We start from the raw sequence: 21,349 nt of genomic DNA, 5'->3' as shown, positions 1-21,349 counted from the left end.
GCGATTTTTTGTCGGCCTCTCGCGCAGACTATCACTATAGCTGCCTGCCTTGCTCAACCATCTACACCCTCACTTCGAAGTATCAGTGAATTATACCCCCCCAAATCTACCGCCAACATGTCTCTCGCTGGCCCACTAGGCACGAGCATCAACCCGGAGGAGACGGAGAACTTCGAGGATGTATGTGCGCCGCAAAGCAGGTGGATGCATAGTTGTCGCTAACGGTGCCTACAGATCGAGAAGCAGTTCGCTGTCAAAGGTAAGCTGCGAGCAAGTCAATATTCGCGACCCTTCTAATAACGCCTCTCAGTTGTGCAACATATGGAGACATACTGGAAGATCCTCGAGAAAGTGCCTGGCTCTAAGCTGCGACTGACCAAGATCGACGACGAAATCTACGAACACCTCAAGAAGGATTTCCCCGAATTCGACGCATCTGCCACATTGAACGAAGACGACATGAAGAGCAAGGAGGGCAAGGAGCGATGGCGCAAGTTCATCAGTGAGTACGAGAAGAAGGTGGAGGACTACAACTTTGGCACAATGCTCCGCGCGAGCCCCAAAATGGAGTATAGTCAGGAAGGCACAATATTCGCGGTTCGCATGCAGTTCTACGCTATTGAAATCGCACGGTAAGCTATGGATTGGACGGTTCGGCGCGCTCCATACTGACTTGGGCAGGAACCGGGAAGGGCTGAACGACTGGATATACGAGAAGGCGCAAGGCAAATAGACTGCCACAGGATGATCCTGAAAATGCTAAATTGGAATTCGCAAGGGATACCAATACTTAGCTGCATTGCCGACATCCGGGCCGTAACTTGTCCGCCGCATACGAGCCGACGCTCTTTGTTAGCCGTCCAACTATACCGACTTGTGAACAGCCATCCTGCAAGCAACCGGCTCAACGGTGAGGCAGTATAGTCATCCGGCCACGAACATTGTAGTGAATGTGAAGCCTATGTGAGTTGTCAATCTACACTCAGTGTGCATATCAGAAGCAAAGGCCAGCAAGAGCGCGTCGTACGATGTGTCAATTCTAGTATACTAGTCTTCTCAAGAACTTCACTGAGATATGCGAACATTTCATCTCCTTCTTAAATGATCACATGAGCTGACGCGACTCTGGGGCTTTCTACAAAGACTGCGATTGGTGGCTTGAAGAACAATGTTAAGAGCAAACAAGGTGAGCGACGAAAACAGGTGCTCGAGAATATCCCAAGACCACATGGCCGCCACACACTAGTCCGCATCTAGTGATTCCCTATACTCTGACCTTTTATCGCTGGTACATTACTCTTCGACTCTTATCAATTTTAGTACTTTACACCTTTTTTTTTGTTATTGCGGTCACGGCCCTTGGGTGGCTGACATGGCAACGACTATCAATCCCAACGTTACGGCCAATCACGAAAACACAATACCTCAGGCCGATGAAGAGCAGGATTACATATCGCAGGTTGGCTGGAAGACATTGTTTAGTTTCACCACAGAACGACATCTCCCCGTACTCGTTGGTGGCATTGTGACGGCGTCCCTCGCTGCGCTCACGATGCCTGTTTTTGCGATCCTCTATGGTCTCGTTTCTGGCCAGTACTTGAGTTATGGCAACGGGGAGATGAACAGCAATCAGTTTATCGCAAACGTTACAAAGCTCTGTATGATTCTCACCAGTGTCGGAACCCTTAATTGGATTACGAACAGTTTCTACTTTTTCTTTCTTCTTGTGTTCGGAGAGCTCCAGGCCAGGAGTGCACGCGATAGGGTCTTCGATGCCCTTATCAAAAAGGACATGACTTGGTTCGACATGCGAGAGACCGGCATCGCTGCATTTCTGCCGACAGTACAAATGTAGGTACCATTCTAGTTTCCAAAGAGCTCTAGATGACTTGTTGTTAACGAAGAGCAGGCACATCCGCGACTTGCAGCTGTCAGTATCGTCTCCTTTCGGAGAGGCTGTACAGTCACTGGTACAAGGTGTCGCATCCTTAGGAGTTGCCTTTTACTATTCATGGAATTTGACATTAGTCATTTCATGTACCATACCAGTACTATACTTGGTTCAATCATTAGTCGCAAGTCGGCTATCGTTGCGAACACATGAGCACGCCGAAAAGCTACAGTCTGCACTAAAGTACGTTACCACTGCGGTGACAAGCATTGAGACAGTTAAATGCTTCAACGGCGAGCGATACGAGCTCCATGTCTTCTCTAACATCATCACTCTTGCAGCGAACCTGTACAAATGGGTGGCCAATCTCCGCTCGATTCAGATCGGTATCATGCAATTCTTCACACTCAGCGTCTTCGTCCAGGGCTTTTGGTACGGTAGCCACCTGGCCGACATTGGGGACAAAACTCCCGGAGAGGTCTTCATAACGTTCTGGGCAGTACTCATGGCAATGTCTGGGATGACCCAAATAATGCCCCAGTTGATTGTATTGCAAAAGGGCAAGACGGCGGGCGCAAAACTGAGCCTGCTCATGAAGCAGATGTCGATAAGCGACCAGAAGCTTGAGTCGCAAGGCCAGATGCGGCCTGCGCGGTGCTCAGGCGATATAGAGTTTCGAAAGGTAGTATTCTTCTTGTCCGTGCCCCACAGCTGCTGATTGATCAGGTCACATTTTCATACCCAACACGCGGAGATGAAATTGCCATTCGCGACGCCTCGCTGTTCATTCCAGCCGGAGAGACGACTTTCGTTATTGGTAAAAGCGGCGCTGGGAAGAGTACGTTGGGTCAACTTCTCGTACGCTTCTACCAGCCTTCTTCTGGGCAAATATTCTTGGGCAAGGTACCGGTTGAAGAGTTAGACGTCCAGTGGTTACGGCAGAATGTCACGCTTGTTGAGCAACATAGCGTGCTGTTCAACGACACTATCCGCCATAATCTTGCGCTCGGCAAGATAGGCGATACACTTGATATGCAAGAGATCCACGACGCGGTCAAGTTTGCTATGTTAGACCCTGTCATGCAGGGACTTCCAAGTGGATTGGATACCAATCTGGGTATGAAGGGTGATTCATTGAGTGGAGGGCAAAAGCAGAGGGTGGCTCTAGCACGAGCGAAGATTCGAAACTCACCAGTACTGATCTTGGACGAGTCAACTAGTCATCTCGACTATATCACAAGAGCGGAGACACTTGAAGCTATACGAAGCTGGCGGAAAGGGAAGACCACGATCGTCATTACCCACGACATCTCGCAGATCCGATCCGACGATTTTTTATACTTACTAGAGGATACACGGGTAGTGCAAGAGGGATATCGGAAAGAGCTTGAGTCTCAGGATGGAGCTTTCCAAGCTTTCCTCGATACGCACAAGGAGCTCTGTGCGGATGAGGAGTCGGATAGCGATGACGACTTCTACTCAGTAAACGAAGCCGACGATACCAAATTGATACAGCCCGAGGTATTCGTGACTCGGATTGTTCCGATGCGACGTCCGCTCCCTGCAGCCTACTTTGGAAAGACTCGTGCATCTTGGGCAGGAACTGAACCGGCCGACCTAGTCGCGTGTCCGAGACAATTCATTCACGAAAAAGAGGGTGACCGAGGCAGGCAGTCAGAGCTAACCTTGACATCCGAACCACTGGAGAGCACCGAAGCATCTCCGAGTACGATAGAGTTGAAGCAGCTTGAGAGCCCAGACAAGTCACGCTTTACCGGGGAAACGTTCTTATCGAAAGAATACGGCTCAAGGCCAGGCCCTCAAGCTTCGGAGGGGTTGCCAAGGTCGGACTCACGTAGGCGCTCTGTATCGTTTTCGAAAGAATATGGTCCCCGTCCAGTCTCCATACTATCAACACGACCAGTCTCGTGGATAGGCCCACATCCACGACCTCTTATGATCCCAGAGACTGTTCCAGTTTGTTTGGACGCACCCAAGAAGTGGTCGAGAAATGACAAGCTTCTTTCCAAGGTCGGCCTTTCCCACCGGAAGAGTCAAAAAGAGCGAGAGGATACTTCGCCCGCCTCTCTTCCTATAAAGGAGATCTTCATGTCTATATGGCCCGCCATAGGCTGGGACTCTCGTCTTCTTCTCTTTGGAGCTTTACTTAGCGCAACGATCCACTCTGCATGTACACCAGTCTTCGCATGGGTATTCGCTAGGCTTTTGAGTACTTTCTACGACGCTGGCACCGACGACCATCACGCCCGTACCTATTCCCTAATTATTCTTGGTGTTGCTGCGGTCGATGGTCTCACAAGCTACTTCATGTTCTTCTTTTCTGATACCGTGGCGCAGACGTGGACTCTTTCGCTCAAGAAGGAGGCCATGCGCCGCATCCTCATGCAGCCACGAGCATTCTTCGACAAGGAGGAGAATAGCATATCGCGCCTTGCCGAGACACTGGACCACTTTGCCGAGGAAGCGAGAAATCTTCCGGGGCGGTTTGCTTGTGTCCTACTTGCTATTTCCATTATGGTCGTTATTGGGATCACTTGGAGTATGATCATAGCGTGGAAGTTGGCGCTTGTTGCTCTTGCGACGGGTCCGATACTCTTCGCAATCACACAATGCTACAACAAGATCAGTATCTACTGGGAAAGACTAGCAAACGAAGCTGATGACAGGGTTGGTCAGGTGTTTCACGAGACGTTCGTCAACATCAGGACTGTCAGATGCTTGGTATTGGAGGATCATTTCAGAAAAAAGTACAACGACGCGACCACCGAAGCAGTAAACGTCGGCATCAAGCGGGCAATATACTCAGGTTCCATCTACGGACTATCGTACTCTGGCATCATCTTCGTCGCTATACTACTCTTCTGGTACGGGGGGTTGCTCATATCGAGGAACGAGTATTCTGTCACTCAAGTAAACGAGTGTTTCTTAGTGCTCATGCTCAGCATCAACCATGTCAGCTACATGTCAAATTACGTTACTCAGATCAACATTTCTCGAGACGCTGGATCACGCTTGCTGCGCCTCGCTCGACTACCAATGAACTCCCACGAACTCACCGGCACGACCCAAATTCAATCTGCAGGCGACATTTCCCTGAATAAGGTCAACTTCAGATACCCCACCCGAAGTGGCGTTCAGGTACTGCACGATGTCTCTTTCAGCATTCCACAAGGAAGTTGCACCGCCATCGTCGGTTTCTCCGGCTCGGGCAAATCGACAATCGCCTCTCTTCTCCTCAAACTATACCCGACAGACAGAAAACTAGTTTGGGCTTCAGAACCCGTAAGCGACACGGCGGTCTCGGGTCACAACATTAAAGACTTGCATACCACCACTCTCCGTTCCCGAATGGCGTTGGTATCACAGATTCCCGTCCTCTTTCCCGGCACCATTGCAGAAAACATCGCCTACGGCCTCTCCCCTTCCCTTCCCGAAGCAAGCATGGAGAGTATCCGCGCTGCCGCTTCTGCAGCCGGTATATCTGATTTCATTGACAGCCTATCTCAGGGCTACAACACGCTCGTCGGCGAGGGCGGAACAAGTCTATCTGGCGGCCAAGCCCAACGTCTCTCCATTGCGCGCGCCCTCGTCCGGAACCCCGATATCCTAATCCTAGATGAACCGACAAGTGCGTTGGACGTAGCTTCCGCCAACGTCATCCGCGATACAATTCTCCGTCTCGTTAGCGATAACGAGGATACTCTGTCCCCCGCCTCTCCGCCGCTATCACCTCGTTACCGTTCAGGTGGCATCTGGGATGGCGTGGACGCGGATTGGGATGTTAAAGTCGCAAAGCATCAAGAGCGTATGGGTGCGAGTGGTGGTGAGAAAGGTAAGGAGCCGAGGAAACGAATGACGGTTATCATCATCACGCATGCGCAGGAGATGATGGCTATTGCCAGGCATATCGTCATGTTGGACAAGGGGAGGGTGATCGAGCAGGGAAGTTTCGATGAGTTGAAAAAGAAGAGAGGTAGCGCTTTCGGGCGATTGCTGAGGGGTGTGAGAGAGTAGGGATGGCATGATCAGAGGGGTCATGACTTTCGTTTTGGGAGGCTTCTCTGTGTATGCCTTCGTGGATGTTTAATACAGTTTGTTTCCTTCACACTTCTGAATAGAATTTCGAAAACAAGACATATATTTTTTTTGGTAATCATAGCTATGGATTGTCCTCCTACAGCCGGCGTATGCTTCTTACAGCTGACCCATAGCCAAACTCTGAAGTGCTAGAAGTCCAGTGAATAGGCATGTGAGAAAGCAGTGAAATAAATATTTGAACCTCGTTCAAGGCAGAGGATAACACTCTTTATTCCACGCGGATAACAGAGGTACCATAATCATGTAGCGAACAAGGAGATTGTGCAATTTTGTTGTTGTAAAGCGAAGATGAGAGCAGAACAATGAAGGAGAATGTGCTCGTGAAGAAGCAACCCGTGTAAAAGGGCATGTTCTCCAAGAATGCGGTTGTACCCAGCTTAGTCGTCAGACGTGGCGACAGCTTGGGATTGACCGAGACTTTGGAAGGATGAAGGACACGACACTCCGGCGGACCAGTTGCTAAGGCTTGCGCTCATCTCTTGACCAACGTTGACATGATCTGATGTAGACTGAAGGGTGGTTGGGTCATTGTACAGTCCAGTGCCTAACCTACTAAAGCCTTGCTGTACTGATGTCTCATGTCGTGATCATAATTGGCGTTCCGTTCGAACGATGATAGCGTTGGAAATTTCGATTACTGCGTCGCTGTTGACGCTCATCGTTCGGTTTGCTAGTTCGGCTCCCATAGCTTTCTCCTGCCGCCACCACCACGGACCGGTCCGACCTTGGGAGCAGGACGCGAGAAGGAGTCTGGGTCGAGAGGCGCATTTGGATCATGACGAGGAGCTGGCGGAGCTCGGAAGACTGGGCCTGGAGGGACGTATGCGCCACGCGGTGCAAAGGTTCCACGACCCCGGAAGGCTGGTCCACCGCGACCTCGAGGTGACGGCACATGACCTCCGCGTCCACCACGAGGGGATTGATGCTGGTTTGTACGTGCGAAATCGTTCGGATCGAAGACGCGTTGGTTGTTCTTAGTAGATGCGGGGCCTCGTGGAGCGCGCTTGAAAAGCACCTCATCCTCGTCATCGGAGTTATCTACGGGCTTGCTCTCGGTTACGGGGCTGGACTTGGGTCGCTCTGCCGCTTTGGGTGCGATTGGAGCGGTGCCCTTTGCTGCGGTTGCTTCTACTTCTATCTTGTGGATGGTCAGATGGTTTTTGTATTCGCGGTCTTCACGAGCGACAGCATCTCGGAGCTGCTCAAGGCGCTTAGCGCGGATGCCAAACTTCTGAGCAATCGTCTGCTTCGCAGAGTCGTTAGTGAGGAGGATGAAGGACTCCAGAGCTGCATCAGGGTTTCCCTCCTTGTTGATGCGCCACAAGATGTGGTTGAAGAGAGGCTGGAGATAGACGGGCACAGAGCCCTTGGTCGACTTATCGGCGCGAGCCATCTCGGTGCTATTGTGGGCGTTACGGTCGGGGGATGCCTTGAGGAGCGTGGCTGCCTTGTCGGCATGTGTGGAGCCATCGACGGGCTTAGATGCCTTGCTTGAAAGCGAGCGGGGCGACTCGGGAGTCTTGGACACGTTCTCGAAGCTATGCGTAGAGCTGATGGATGTGCCGTCAGACATGTCGAGAGCGTTGAAGGAGCTTTCTAGATCTTCATGGTAGTCGTCCTCGTCGGATTCACTTTCCTCCATTGAGAGTAATGTCTCGGGAAGCAGAAACTGCTCCACCTCTCCCCATGTAGTATATGCTTCATCAACGCCCTCGAGGATAACGCGGCTAGCAGCTTCGTTGGACGTGACTTCGTCGAGCCACTTGACGGCTTCGCGGGCATCGGCGTTAATGCGCTCGGTGCCATTCTTGAGGCGGTGGAGCTGAGTGAGGGCTTGTTATCGTGTTAGTGAGGGGGCTGGGAAGCTGCGATGCTATAGCCTACTGTGCAGCGGTACATAAAGGCGTATGGCGTCCTGTGCTATCCACTTGCGGATGCCGTCGCGGGTGCTCTTCTTGACGCCTGCGATCAAGGCGGTATCATCGACGATGCAGTTGAATATCTTGCGCTTCGGCGGCTCGGGTGCGCGCATGGCGGCCTCGGGCTTGCCAGACCGCGGAGGGATGGTACTGCGACGCATGCTTGTTGGTGACGTGCCTTCAAGGCGATAATAGTGAGGGTTGTGGCAGCGATCAGATATGGCTGTGCGCGGCTGATGGCAGATAGATTGGTTTTTGTAAATCAAGGTTCCGGCTTGAGCAGGTCCAAGTGCGGGTTTGTTGTTGGGCGCCAGTACAATCCACATGTGTCGGCGCAATATTTCAAGGTGTGCGCATTATATTTGCGCTCGTATGTGCCAGCGCGGGAGCGAGTGAGTCAGTCTTGGGCATGGCGCAGAGGACCATAGTCGTTGGTGTGACTGTCAAGGGCAAGTGAAGTTAGGGCCCGCATCACCGCACGATGATGGGGTGCTCACGCCAAGTGGGGGTGCGCCACTCGCTCAGCCACAGCAACTGAACAGTCAAACCAGTCTTGCATTTCATTCGTCTTTTTGGTCTTTCTTCAATGTGGAAGATGATACATCTCAGCACTCAGTAACTCTCAACCTCTCTAGCACTGCTCATATCTGGCATCCAGCCCTTGGGGCGCTCGTTGCCACGCACAGTCAAGCCGTAAAGACCCTTCTCTACCTTGTCCACGCACTCCCGCATTACAGGCATCTTCTTTGTCTCTAACTCTGCTGCAAATTTTGAACCTCCCGGTGCGTCAAACATCTCGAGTTGAAGTCGGATCGCCCTCAGATCATCCAAGACCGTCCGTGGCTTCTGGGTCTCAGTTGCAGCTGGGGCTTGCTCATCGATATCCATCTTGTCGCCAGCGTCATCCTGATCGCTGTCTTGCTTGAGCCTTTTGTTTGACTCTGTTTGTTTGCCGGATGGTAGCTTGCCGTTGGTAGCCATGCTTGTGACAGAGAAACGCATGAGCTCGCCGGTCATATCGCAAACACCGAGAATGTAGTCTTCTGGCGTGAAGGAAATTGGTCCAGCTTCGCCGCTCATGGTAGCAATTCTGGATTTGGCTTCATCATACGTAATGAGTGATTGTGTCTCCAAGTAATGCTGAAAGCTAAGTGCTTCCATGAATTCTTGGTTGCCGCCCGTGATATTGTGTGAGTAGCGGTAAGCGTTGAGGCCTTGGAGGTCGGCAGCAATATTCTTGTAACGATCTTCAATAGTCTCCCAGTACTCTGCATTTTTCTTGGTGACCCACGGTGGTACTGCTTGGCCGACAGCGCGGACCCTTAGTAGGTCAGTATATTCTTAGTGCGATCATCGTGAAGGCCTACCTCTGGAGAGTGAAGATACTGCCAGATTGTTAGTATTCTGCTAGGGAAATTTCGGCCATGGTCCTATACATCTTCTTGCTCGACGCGGTGATGTCACGCGACGCCTTGATGATTCTCTCTCGTCGATCATGGTGTTCGTCTAGCTCTGCACGGAAGCCTTCAAACATCGCCACAAAGGGCGATGATGACGTCTCTGGCTTCTCGTCCGCCATTTCTGCGTCTCTCGGTCGTTTGAAGCCCATGGATCTGCGTTGATAGTGAGTATATACACAAACGTCAGACAAACGCTGGGATTGTCCGCTAGTGCACGTCCTCACGTGGGAGCTATTGCGTTTGTGGACTAGGCGCTTTCGGCTGCCCTTACTCTAGTAGCCCAGGGGAGTCCTCACGCCAGGGTTTCCTCAGCATTACTGTCCAGCAAATCCGTTCACGACCATTTCTTTATCGAACTCGCGTTTGCAGCGTGTCCTCTGAGTTTGCTGGACTTTCACAATCCCGATGACAGCATGGCTCTTTCGTCCTTTTTCCGCAGTGCACCATTGGTCTTTACAACATCCATCATCCTAAGAGCCATCTTCCTAATATACGGCCTTTGGCAAGATGCAAACTCGCCTATGAAGTACACCGACATCGACTACTATGTCTTCACTGACGCCGCGCGCTATATCTCGCGCGGCCAGTCGCCTTACGCACGAGACACGTATCGTTATACGCCTCTCCTAGCATGGCTCATCTACCCTACTGTATGGTCTGGGCAATTGTGGTTCTCATTTGGCAAGATTCTGTTCGCTGTAGGCGATGTAGTTACAGGATGGATGATGTTCCGCATCTTGAAAGAGTACAGGAAGATGAGCAATGAGAGAGCCCTAAAGTTTGCGAGCATCTGGTTATTGAACCCAATGGTTGCTACTATCAGTACAAGAGGCAGCTCTGAAGGGCTACTCGGCGTTTTCGTCACGGCACTACTTTGGTCGGTGCTGGCGAAGCAGAGACCGCTTGCTGGGTTCTTGCTCGGGTTTGCGGTACATTTCAAAATCTACCCATTCATATACGCAGCTTCTATCGTTTGGTTCCTCGATGTTACCCAAACCGGAACAGAAGGATTTGCTCAGGCGCAATCAGCGACATCGTTGTTTGGCCGAGTGCGCAACTTTCTCAATCCCGCGAGAATATACATCGCGCTTTACAGTCTCCTCACATTCGCAAGTTTGAATCTTCTCATGTACAGCATGTACGGGTGGCCATTCCTCGAGCACAGTTATCTCTACCATGTGACTCGTAGCGATCACCGTCACAACTTCTCGCCTTACAACACGTTTCTCTATCTAAAGTCTTCGCCAAAGTCTACAGATCTGGAGCCGGCTGCGCCATACCTTGAACTGGAGCGGTTGGCGTTTCTCCCACAACTGCTCCTCAGCGCGGTCTTTATACCATTAAAGTTAGCGAAGAAAGACCTCCCCAATACGATGCTAGCGCAGACCTTTGCATTCGTTACCTTCAACAAGGTCTGTACTAGCCAGGTACGTAATACGCCATCTTGTCGATGTTGCACACATAATAACTCTCTCTAGTACTTTCTTTGGTACATGATGTTCCTCCCATACTACCTTCCGGACTCAACTCTCCTAAAATCCCCGTCTATCGGCATCACTGCGCTCGTCTTCTGGATTGTGGGACAAGTTGCTTGGCTACAACAAGGCTTTCAGCTTGAGTTCAACGGTCATTCTACCTTTGTTCCAGGGCTCTGGGCGTCTAGCATACTCTTCTTTCTTGTCAATGTTGGTATCTTAGGGGTCATCATCTATGACATTAAACAGAAGAGACCGCAAAAGAATGTTGTGGTGGAGAAGAAGGCTTCATAGCGGTACCTCATAGCACGCGATTGTTATGCACACATGATTTGTTTCGGCTCGGAGGAGTTCCACACTACAATCCAAGTCTCTCAATATCCCCAATAGTAATACTCGAATTACTATGAGAAAATCACATCAGTCTTCGTTTCACCTTTCATCACTCGCTCGTACTCTTGCTCTTCCACAGCCTTCACCAATATCAAGACGCCTTTACCGGCATTCCACTCAGCATCCATCAAAACTTTTGTCAAGCTGTAGTCCCAGAAGCCCGATTTCCGATACTGACTGTGCGGTTTTGCCCACTTCCACAGCAGTCTATAGCCTTCAGGAATCAGATGACCGCTTTCGTCGCCAAGGACTGTGGTGCTGAGAATGTTCACTTTGGTGCCATCGCCACCACCATCGCTGGCCTTTAGACTGTGCAAGTTGGCGACGAGCTTCGACATCATCTGCGCATCTTGAGATGAAGTCTCCAGAAATTCGATCCGGCGGTGTAAGAAGTTTGCGAGACCAGGTTCGCTGGCCGGGATGTGCAAAACGCCGAAATCTTCATAGGAGTGAACTAGCTGGATCTGAGCGAGTGTAAGCGGCGTGTGTAGCTGCATATAGAAGCGCGAGGGGCTTGACGGCGCCCAGTAGCTAATGGTGGTCGAAGAGTTGTGAGTCATAGGGATGGCTATGAGGAGAGTATAAGGGCGAAGCCTTCCTAAATCTGGATGCAGATTTGAACCCTGCCAGGAGTCAGCGCAGCCTCTCATCAGTACATCAGAAGATGGCATGCGTAGATCTCACCGAACCTGGCGAAGTTTGTTGCATCTTTGTCGTGTCTTTCTCACTCTGCAGGGCGGAGTAATTCATCTAGGCGGCTTCGGTGACTTCATTTCCACTGACAGGAACGAGCGGAAACTATATCCATTCGTGCACGTAAAAGTGAAGTCATTATTGGTTGAAAGAAACGCCAAGGGAAGTATAGGTACGCCAAGTATACGTGGTAAGTCAGCCACAGTACGTGAGGCACGGTAACCGTTGCAGGTATAGTTTACGGATAGTCGGCAGGGTGAAGGATCTCTCAAACATGCTTTTTTATCAATGTCTCCAACAGCAATACTCGCCTTACATTGGAAAGAACATAATTGTTGTGTTATTCTCAATGTAAGGCGAGTATTGCTGTCGCAGTGACTTTCATACATGTGCAAGCTTTCAACCGTCTACACAACTCAAATTTCCAACCTTATGATCAGCCGCCTGATAGCCATGCACCACCGTCACTCTCTCTCTCTCTCTCTCTCTCTCTCTCTCCTCCTCCTCCTCCTCCTTGCACATCTTGCATACCCACCAAGGTACCGGTTCTCCCCGCAAGAGATACGGCTGGCTAGCTAGCCCATACGGATCGCGTCCCTCATGCCAACCCTGTGCGTGCTGATACAACTGGCGTTCTGCTTCCTCTACCAGATTATGTACTTCGAGTATCAATCCTATCTCCATAGCCGCTGATTTGTTTTCGAGTACGATGCTTTCCAAAGACTCGGTTGATGCGAGAAGACACTTTTTGGCAGCTTTATTATTCCTGATTTTGACGGGTTTGGGTTTGGCACTCGAAGCGGAAGATGTGATAATAGTAGCAGACATCGGCCCTGAAGAAGACGCCGCGGTGACGGTGTTGTTCTTGTGGAGATATATTCGATGCATCATCTCCATCGTTAGGAACGGCGGTTCTTGTCTTTGGTTTTTTGTTTGACCTTTGGGGCTCCCAGGTAATGTTTTTGATGCCGGTATTGGTATTGGTGCTTGTATTGGTTACTGTAAAGGACGATAAAGAGGAATTTGCAGACGGACTCACAGCGGCTTGATGTACCGAAGCCGTGTCTTCCGCAAGGGAAGCCAGCGGTCGGGTCATATCCCCAATGATGCAGACCACATAAGATGGGTTGGGGGTTGAATGTCTAGACGAGAAAGAAACTCGCCTAATATAGGATAAATTACTGTTAGTGCTCGCAGTTTTCGGGATACATAATTGGATAACCATGTTTCTGATGTGTCGAAAGGACGAACCAAGGACTAATATATTACTCACCCAATCAGCTATCTATATTTACATATACATGTACCAGTTATGTTACGGAGGTGATATATCCCATTTTAAGGTATGCCTTGAGATACTTACTCATGCTGCGGATATCATGGAAAAGACGAAATATATGTCTAGAGGGACTCGCTCTATATACGCTCTCCTTTTGCTTGCAGCATACAAACATGATCTCCCATCCGAGAACTCGTAGATACTAAGCGATTTGTAGCGTATATGCTACACCGTGGCCCTCCAGGAGTGGCCAAAAGCGTAAATTTAGGACTACTTCGCTATCATGCCCTGCCCCATATCATTATCTTTCTCCATCACTTTCCCCACCTCGACTATGACTTCCACATTTTTCACTACTACAACCTTCGTCTCCTTGCTCAATTCGCCTTTACGGATAGCTTCACGCTCAACTTTGACGGTGGTAACATTAGCAACAGCAACGACACCATCTCCATCGTCCTTCTCTTTAACTCCATACAAGATCTTATGCAGAAAGCTACCTGGCGCGACCATCTCCTGCCTGTATGAGAAGAGCTCTGGGTCTGGGACGCCATAGAGAATGGCCTGGAGAATACCCGTGCGCTTTGTACATGTGTCGGAAGCAGAAGTGATGGTAGTGCTATTCATGAGCATAAATGTTGTACCATTTTTTGGTTGAAGGAATGATGGAAGCGAATACGGCAATGATTTGAAAGTCACTGCTCCTTTCTTTTCAGCATTCATTTTCTCAACAGCCCTGCGTATTTCTGGGACTGTGGGCTCTGAGAGTATCGTAGGCATCTTCATTACCATCCGGCTCTGCATTGGTAGAGGAAGCAGACGAGAGGAACACGGATCGAAGGCTGAATAAGTAGTCATCTAGCCCAAGTCCTGTTCGACGTCCTTATCGAAGACTGTTCCAGTGTTGAAGAGGTTTGGGCGAAGAGTGCGGTACGCACACGGTGTAATGCGCTGACGTGCAGCCAGCGCTGTGTTTTTGCAAAACATCGTGATGCTATACTTGATGCTGAATTCGCGTGTGCTTTGAGGATTTTGCGCTTTCTGTTCCGTTAGGTTTGGGTTGTACGAGAGTTGGTAGCGTATGCAAGATCAAGATCTAGCAAGAGCGAGCAGAAGAGAGTATGAATACCGCAGTCGCCGAGAACCTTCTTCAGAAGGGTTGCGCATAGCGCTGTTTGTGCATGAAAAGAAGATTTGATGAAGTGACAGTGTTTGCGTTCCACTGCTTTTCACTACGATAGTCCTATCAGCGTTATGAAAGTGGAAGAACTGGACGGAACAATGCGTCACAGCTTTCACTCGTTCCCCTTGAAGATACACGTGCGTGGATTGGTGAAGTCTTGCTCTTATCTCAGCTTCATAGGTGTGAGCCTGCTATGGTCCACGGTGCCATGGTATCGATTTATGCGACATATAAACATATACGCACCTCCACTCTGACTCCCTACCAGCCCTTGACCAATGAGTTAAATCGATATCACAACCCAAGACAAAGAATACTCATGAGGCAGCGAATTATATTACTAGCGTAGACGAGGAGATGTGTATGGGGTCGCTGTTCCGTTAATTACAAAACCGTCAATAAACTTAATCATGATTAAACGTATATGTACAAGAACCATACAAAGAACGAAACAAAAAGGAAGACCGAGACTGTCCGACATATACAGAAATGAACGATTAGGGGTATCCAACTTGGCTCCAAACGCGTAGATCAACCTAGATGCAACGGATGTGGTATACGAGAACAGGAAAAAAAACGAGACCCTATCGCTCCCAAGGAAATATTAATATAAATCATAACAAATAGTGGGAATACAGCTGAGGTCATTGGGAACAAAGCAAAAGACCAATCAGAAATTGGAGACTCAGTCGCCATCCCACATGGGCGGTACCCACTCCTGTCCAGGGTAGCTAGTCGCCTTCATAGTGGGCTCGTCATCATCGACGGCAGGCAACTCAAATACCGGTCTGCTGTGACTTCCGCGTCTCTCCCAGCCTGGAGGGCCCCCAGTAGTGCTACCACCGACGCTCCTGAGGCTGGGGACCTGTCCACCACCAGATGCGCTGCGTTCAAGCTCTCTGGCTCTTGCCCTTGCAGCCTCACGTTCTTGCCTGTCGCGTTCTTGCCTTTCGCGTTGCTCTTGTTCGCGCTGGACGCGTTCCATGTGTGCGAGGTTCTCTTGCTGCAGGAGCTGGCGGCGCAGAGACTCGGCGCCCATGTCCGGTGATGTGCGTTGGGGTGACGCAGCCATCGAGGCGGGTTGTGGATGCTGTAGGATACCAATCGATGGTTGACGTGGTCGAGATCCAGATTGTCTGCCGCGTGATTCATAATCCGTATCCGTCATGATGTTGGGTGGCCGGAGTGCTTCGGGACGACTCTTGTTCATTCCGTCGTTAGGCACACCGGGACCATCGTACAATGGAGGAGCTTCGTCTGGTACTTGCTCATCATACTGTGGCGCGGTTCTTGGTTGCGAAGTATATCCATCACCTCGCGGCGATGGGTTATGGAAGTGCTGTCGCTGCTCCTCGAATGAGAACGGTTGGGTACTGCCAAACCCAGGCCGTACAGGACTATGGGCGACCTTCGGGGGTGGAGGTGGAGGCAAACCACTTGCGGTAGGATTCACAGGGCTACTAAGCACCATAGGGTCAGGCGACATAGGCAGAGGGTATGCTGCGGGTGGCGGAGATTGTCCAGGATGTATCGGCGTGGGCTGTACAGGAGTCGCATCACGACGGACTATGGGCTGCAGATCATGACTAGACTGTGCAACCTGCAAGTCCGTATAGGGTTGTGAGGAGCTTCGGGGTAGCAGTTCTCTGAAACCACCGCCTTGTGCTTGAGCATGTGGGGGCGTAGTCGTTGGCGTAGTCTGTTCGGGCGACGCACAAGGCGACGGCGACCCGGCAGCTCTCTCAGCTTGTTGCTGTTGCTGCGCGGTGAAGCGCTCTTGCATGTATTGTCCTTGGCGTGCTCGAACAATTTCTTGTTCAGTAGCACCCTCTGGAAAGCTGAGATGCCATGGACGGTCTTGCTGATGCACTTCTGAAATACTGCTCATCCTTGGCTTTTGATACCGCTGTGCGCCAGGAGCTGGAGAGGAATTAGGTAAGGCTGGTGAGTTCGATATTGGCGATACAAGAGACATGGTGCTTGCATCTGAGTGCGATCGACCGTTGTGAGGCGCCAGAGACTGTGCAGATATTTGCGGTGACACTGCTTGCATCCTGGGTTCAGAATCTCGACGATCAAATTGACCTAGCAACGGCCGCTGCTGTCGATCAATTGGCGATATGAAGGCCCCAGATACAGGATGATACGCGGCAGGTATTGGAGGTGCTTCATATCTAGGTTCTTGCATAGGAGAAACGGCAGGCGGAGTGATAGGAACAGCATCCTGAGAAGGATGATGAGGTCTTGGATCGGACGCGTTGTGGTAGGGAACAGGCCGGGTATCGTCCGATTGCCAGGATTCCATGTTTTGGCCCTGCTGTTGCTGGCGTAGTTGCTGGACTCGTGCATCGTCATTCGGCCATGATCTGTCATGTCCGTATGCATGTTGCTCACGTTGCGCTAGCCAGGCCTGGTGGGCAATTTGCCTTGAAGATGGCCCATGCTGCGCATATTGAGTGTCTCTGTAAACATTCTGCCCGTGCCCAGATTGCTGCCTGTCGTGTTGTCGATCAGTCTGTGGTACTACATAAGATCCCTGTTGAGGTGTCTCCTGATGTCGACGCTGCTCTGCCTCTTGTCGTGCGGCTAAAGAAACCGCATAGGCTCCACGTTCGACAGAAGCTTGCTCAGTATGAGGGTTGTAATACCCTCCAGGAGGGGGTCCTGAACTTGGATCACGCATATGTGAAGGATCGTTTTCAGACGACGTACTGGATGACTGTGCTACAGTTCCGGGATTGGGATTATGAGCTTGATGCGACTGCAAACTGCTCTGCCGAGCTTGGTGTTCCATCGCTAGCTGCTTTGTCTTGAGAAATGCAGAGCCTTCCTCTGGACGCGTACTAGAGATCGACTTCCGCTGCGGTGGACCTTGTTGCGCTTGCTGGTATTGCTGAGGTGGACCTTGGAGATGCATGTTCGGTGCTGGTTGAGACGGCCCTAGCTTTAGACCCATGGGCGGTCCATTCTGCACAGTGTGAGGCGGAAGTTGTCCAGGAGGATAGTATGCCAGACCGGACTGCTGTGGCTTGTATGGCTGCTGTTGGGGTACCCATTGAGAAGCAAGAGGTTGAGCAATAGGGACAGCGGTGTTTTGTTGGGTCTTTTGTGCCCTTTTCCCTTCTTTCGACAGCTTGTATTTCGTGGCCGATCCATCACCGCTCGCACCTCGATTGAACAAAGCTCCAAATGCAGAAAACCTCTTTTTCTTACCCTTTTCTGGTGTTCCTGATTGGGGCACTTGATGAGGTTGAACCTGAGTGTTGGGCATTGACGGTGGCTGCTGGGATGGAAAACCATTCGGGGATGCAGATATTATGGGCTCCCTTGGATCAGAATTCGAGCCAGTCGAAGGTGTTGTTAATGGGGTCTGAATAAACTGCGGTCGTTGACCCATACTTGGACGGTTAGGTGGCACGAAAGACCTTGGCTGTTCGACGAGCCTCTCTGCGGACGCCTCTCTCGAGCGCGTAAATCTATCCCTTACAGATTGGACCGGACCACCATAGTTAGGATTCGGCGGCAGTGGCTTGGAATCTGAGTGGATGACTGTGTTGCCAGCGCTTGACGGAAGCTGAGGATTTGGTTGAGCTTTCCCGCCAAGGCTCTTGAACATTGATGAAAGTCTAGGTTTCGACGATGGCTTCGCTTGTTGTCTTGGTGTTTGTTCAGCGGACGAATGCGAAGAAGTAGCAGGCGGGCGAAACTCCGCATCGTGTTCTTGAGGGTATTGCGCTTGCCGCTGCACCATTTGTTGATGAAGTTCAAATTGATTCCTTGGTCCATTGGCCTGAGTATGTGTCTGAGCCTCGTGGTATTCCGTCTGCTCCTGTGGGCGATCCAGGTTGCTCTGCGGAACCGACTGCCCTAAAACCATCTGTCTCCCTTGCGGCTCATGCAATACACGATCCGGAGGTTGACTAGTCTGTGGTGGTTGATGGCTGACATTAGGATTCTCGGAAAGTACTTGTTGGGAAACTGGTTCACCTGAAGGACGCCAAGAGCCGATAGTCGCCTGGGTCATCTTGTTACTAGGATCGATTGACTTGACAGCCTGAAAAATGTTCTTCGACGGACTTGGGCCTGATGCAGGCATTGGTTGGTACCGTGATGCGATATGATCGGATGGCGGAATCATGCTTGCTGGTGGATTCATTGAGTACACTGTCTCCGTCTGTCGTGACTGCTGCGGTTGATATCGATGCTGCTCAGGAATTGGAGGCACCTGCATTGCATTTGAAGATGCGGCCTGGTTGATCTGATCTTGAGGTTTGCCATCCTGGTCTTCAGGTCCTGAGATGAAACTCATTGGCCTTTCAAAGCTATATCTTGGTCGGTCTCCATCACGAGCTGCTGGTGCAGTCCCAGTGTCGGAGGTTGAAGGTCTTGATGGCTGTGATTGCGGAGTTGCTCCTGGTACCTGGAGATCTGCAAGTCGCAAAGGTCGGCCACTCGTGTCTTGCACATCCTTGACGATTCCGTTGTGGTCTGCATAAAGATCAAAGTCATCGTCTCCGCCATACGACGTCAGAACCTCCTCAGGGATCTGTGGTGGAGCCGCTGAAGGCTTCATGGTAGAATCCGGCTGCATGCGACGAATAGTAGACGGAGTAGATCTTCCGGTAGATGTCTGAGAATATGGATTGTTCCCGTCGTCGGACACCATGGCTGATATTTGCGAGAGCATAGACCTTGATCGCTCTGGAGCTATTGTAGTATTGTTTGAGACCTGCAGTTGCTGTGCTTGGTGTTTGAAGTCCGGAAAATTAGCCTGACCATGGAAGTAGCCATTCGACATGGCGGGATGAGAATTCTCGTTGTGCAGTTCTTCAGCCTTGGGTGTCTCGGTGCTATTCTGGGTGATGCGCGGAACCTGCGCGACGGGCGTTACGCAGTCCCTTTCATCCCTCATCTTATCAGAGTCGCCTGTAACAACGCGCGGTTCAGTGGTGGGATATCTGTGGTCCCATGATATATCAACTGAAGCAGATGCGGAATGTTCTTCAACGGCGTCGACGCCTTGAGAAGGCGGCGTAGAGACGCGGCGCGTCGAGGTGTCGCTGTCAGCAGCTGCAGCATTGGCCCCCGCAAGGGTGTCGCTAAGCGAAGTCACCCCATGTCCCCATATTTGTTGCTGGGCTGGGGCTGCAATCTCGCCGATGGCCTCTGAGCTGGGGTTTGGTAGACTCCTTGCGTTTTCGTCTCGTTCCTGTGCAAATGTCGTTGCACGGACTTGCGCCCTTTCGTCTGCATCCCCGAGACTCCGTGTGTTTGTGTTGGGCAGCTGCAAACCATTCTTGGCAAACCACACGGGACTAAAAGCACGTTCTGCATCTGCCTTCTCAACCTTCGACGTCATCTGTTCATCTTTGACATCAAAAGATGCATCTGAGGTCGGTGTTGCATCACGCGTAGTAACTACCTCAGCCTCGAACGAGGCTATACGTCGAACTTTGCCAGTACGAAAGGTACTATCAAGAAGACCAAGTGTAGGTGATTCAACATAAGAAGCGCGATTCCCATATCCGATTTGTCGCTCTGCGCTTGGAAGCTCATTGGCCCTGCGTTGTGAGGGGATTGGCGAGTTCCCATAAGGGGATGGTCTGTCTTCAGGCTCGAACGACGAGTGCTTTGCGGACTCCTGAGGGTTTTCTCGAGAGACTAGGGCGCTGATGGTATCTGTAGATGACCGTTCAGTTGTAACGACGTCGTCTGGCTGCTGTCGGATCAGAACAAAAGGTGTGTCCTCGTATCTGATGATTCCAGCTCCACACATTTCTTCGTCATGCTTAACACCCACCGCGCTGTCATTCTTGTTCGACGCAACACCAGCAGATGTCCCTACAGGGGGTAGCACTGGACTGATACTATCAGCTTTCTGTTTCGTATCCGACGTTGGCAACGGAGCTAATCCTCTTCCACGAACAGGGTCCCTATCGCTATCCTCATCGCTTACATCCATGTCCTTGTTGATGTATATGAACCGTTGTTGTAGATCAAGCTGCGAAGACGCTGGAGGTGGATCATGGTTCAATTGCGGTGGCTGATCGTCATCATCAATACTGTCATGCTTAACCCTCTTCGATGCCCCCTCATTGAAGCCGAACTGGAAGCCATCACGTTGGAGGTCACCAGACTCGGCTGTAGGCAGATCTGGTTGGAAAGATCCCTCTGGAGCACGGAGCAATATCTTATAGTCATCAGCTCTTTCTTGTGCACTAGATGGAGGATCATCCTCTGCAAATACTGGGTGATGTTCGTGATTGTTTGGATCCCTCGGAACCGCTGCTGGCATTGAGTGCCTATCAAGCACGATTGGAGGTGCTGAGTGCCGAACATTAGATTGTAGTATCCGATGGCTAGCACTATCCTGACTGGATCTGCGTCGATAATGCTTGATAGCAACCTCATCTGGGATGGGTGGAACAGGAGGGACGTAATCCCCCGTATCCCTATCCTGGGTTGAAAAAGCGCTCTTTGCTGGAGAGGGCAATATACCCAAACGTGGTTGTGAAGAGCTTCGACGCGGCGGTGTAGCAACAAAGTACTCGTTAAGCGCGGTTGGTGGGGTGCCGACCCAAGAGTCTGGCGCATGGAAAGAATGCGGTCTACGTTCGCCCATCAGATAGTGGTGGAGCTCACGGGGAGGCGAGGTCTTAGGGGTCGAACTAAAGACCGATGGGGTATCTCTCGGTAACGCAACACTGCTCGGTCTGCTTCTAGAGCGACTAGCACGGCGGAGCTGTGACGAGAACGAGAATCGACGCTTCTTCTTTTCTTCATTTGGGGCTTCCTCCTTCTTTTCCTTCTCCTTCTCCGTCAAAGAACGTATCAAATGCATTCCTGTCGACGCTCTTGATCTTCGTGTCACAAGCTCGGGCTCTTCGGAGGCTTCGCGGGAAGAAGGCGCGGAGTCGGCCCGGACATGAGAAGCCTG

At 51.0% G+C, this 21,349-nt stretch overlaps 8 protein-coding genes across 8 annotated transcripts; 3 read left to right on the top strand and 5 right to left on the bottom strand.

Annotated features, from left to right (window-relative positions):
* Window positions 1-117: 117 nt before the first annotated feature.
* On the top strand, window positions 118-733 carry ALTATR162_LOCUS8616 (uncharacterized protein; the record flags this gene model as incomplete). The annotated part of the gene is made up of 4 exons (XM_043316249.1): window positions 118-180; window positions 235-259; window positions 311-632; window positions 682-733. The coding sequence occupies 4 exons, from the start codon at window positions 118-120 to the stop codon at window positions 731-733; spliced, it is 462 nt and encodes a 153-aa protein (XP_043172184.1).
* Window positions 734-1,372: 639 nt separating this feature from the next.
* Window positions 1,373-5,926, top strand: ALTATR162_LOCUS8615 (uncharacterized protein; the record flags this gene model as incomplete). The annotated part of the gene is made up of 3 exons (XM_043316248.1): window positions 1,373-1,851; window positions 1,910-2,573; window positions 2,618-5,926. 3 exons carry the CDS (start codon window positions 1,373-1,375, stop codon window positions 5,924-5,926), a joined length of 4,452 nt encoding a protein of 1,483 aa, XP_043172183.1.
* A 754-nt stretch (window positions 5,927-6,680) lies between these two features.
* Window positions 6,681-8,090, bottom strand: ALTATR162_LOCUS8614 (uncharacterized protein; the record flags this gene model as incomplete). The annotated part of the gene is made up of 2 exons (XM_043316247.1): window positions 6,681-7,843; window positions 7,895-8,090. 2 exons carry the CDS (start codon window positions 8,088-8,090, stop codon window positions 6,681-6,683), a joined length of 1,359 nt encoding a protein of 452 aa, XP_043172182.1.
* A 451-nt stretch (window positions 8,091-8,541) lies between these two features.
* ALTATR162_LOCUS8613 (uncharacterized protein) lies at window positions 8,542-9,508 on the bottom strand (the record flags this gene model as incomplete). The annotated part of the gene is made up of 3 exons (XM_043316246.1): window positions 8,542-9,250; window positions 9,297-9,314; window positions 9,366-9,508. 3 exons carry the CDS (start codon window positions 9,506-9,508, stop codon window positions 8,542-8,544), a joined length of 870 nt encoding a protein of 289 aa, XP_043172181.1.
* A 294-nt stretch (window positions 9,509-9,802) lies between these two features.
* On the top strand, window positions 9,803-11,158 carry ALTATR162_LOCUS8612 (uncharacterized protein; the record flags this gene model as incomplete). Its single annotated transcript, XM_043316245.1, has 2 exons — window positions 9,803-10,816; window positions 10,868-11,158. The coding sequence occupies 2 exons, from the start codon at window positions 9,803-9,805 to the stop codon at window positions 11,156-11,158; spliced, it is 1,305 nt and encodes a 434-aa protein (XP_043172180.1).
* A 110-nt stretch (window positions 11,159-11,268) lies between these two features.
* Window positions 11,269-11,817, bottom strand: ALTATR162_LOCUS8611 (uncharacterized protein; the record flags this gene model as incomplete). Its single annotated transcript, XM_043316244.1, has 1 exon — window positions 11,269-11,817. One exon carries the CDS (start codon window positions 11,815-11,817, stop codon window positions 11,269-11,271), a length of 549 nt encoding a protein of 182 aa, XP_043172179.1.
* A 1,682-nt stretch (window positions 11,818-13,499) lies between these two features.
* Window positions 13,500-13,862, bottom strand: ALTATR162_LOCUS8610 (uncharacterized protein; the record flags this gene model as incomplete). Its single annotated transcript, XM_043316243.1, has 1 exon — window positions 13,500-13,862. The coding sequence occupies one exon, from the start codon at window positions 13,860-13,862 to the stop codon at window positions 13,500-13,502; it is 363 nt and encodes a 120-aa protein (XP_043172178.1).
* Window positions 13,863-15,097: 1,235 nt separating this feature from the next.
* On the bottom strand, window positions 15,098-20,707 carry ALTATR162_LOCUS8609 (uncharacterized protein; the record flags this gene model as incomplete). The annotated part of the gene is made up of 1 exon (XM_043316242.1): window positions 15,098-20,707. One exon carries the CDS (start codon window positions 20,705-20,707, stop codon window positions 15,098-15,100), a length of 5,610 nt encoding a protein of 1,869 aa, XP_043172177.1.
* Window positions 20,708-21,349: the final 642 nt, after the last annotated feature.

The sequence above is a fragment of the Alternaria atra genome, assembly GCF_907166805.1.
Source record: "Alternaria atra isolate CS162 genome assembly, contig: 29, whole genome shotgun sequence".
NCBI classification, from domain to species: domain Eukaryota; kingdom Fungi; phylum Ascomycota; class Dothideomycetes; order Pleosporales; family Pleosporaceae; genus Alternaria; species Alternaria atra.
This window is presented reverse-complemented; position numbering and strand designations above follow the sequence as displayed.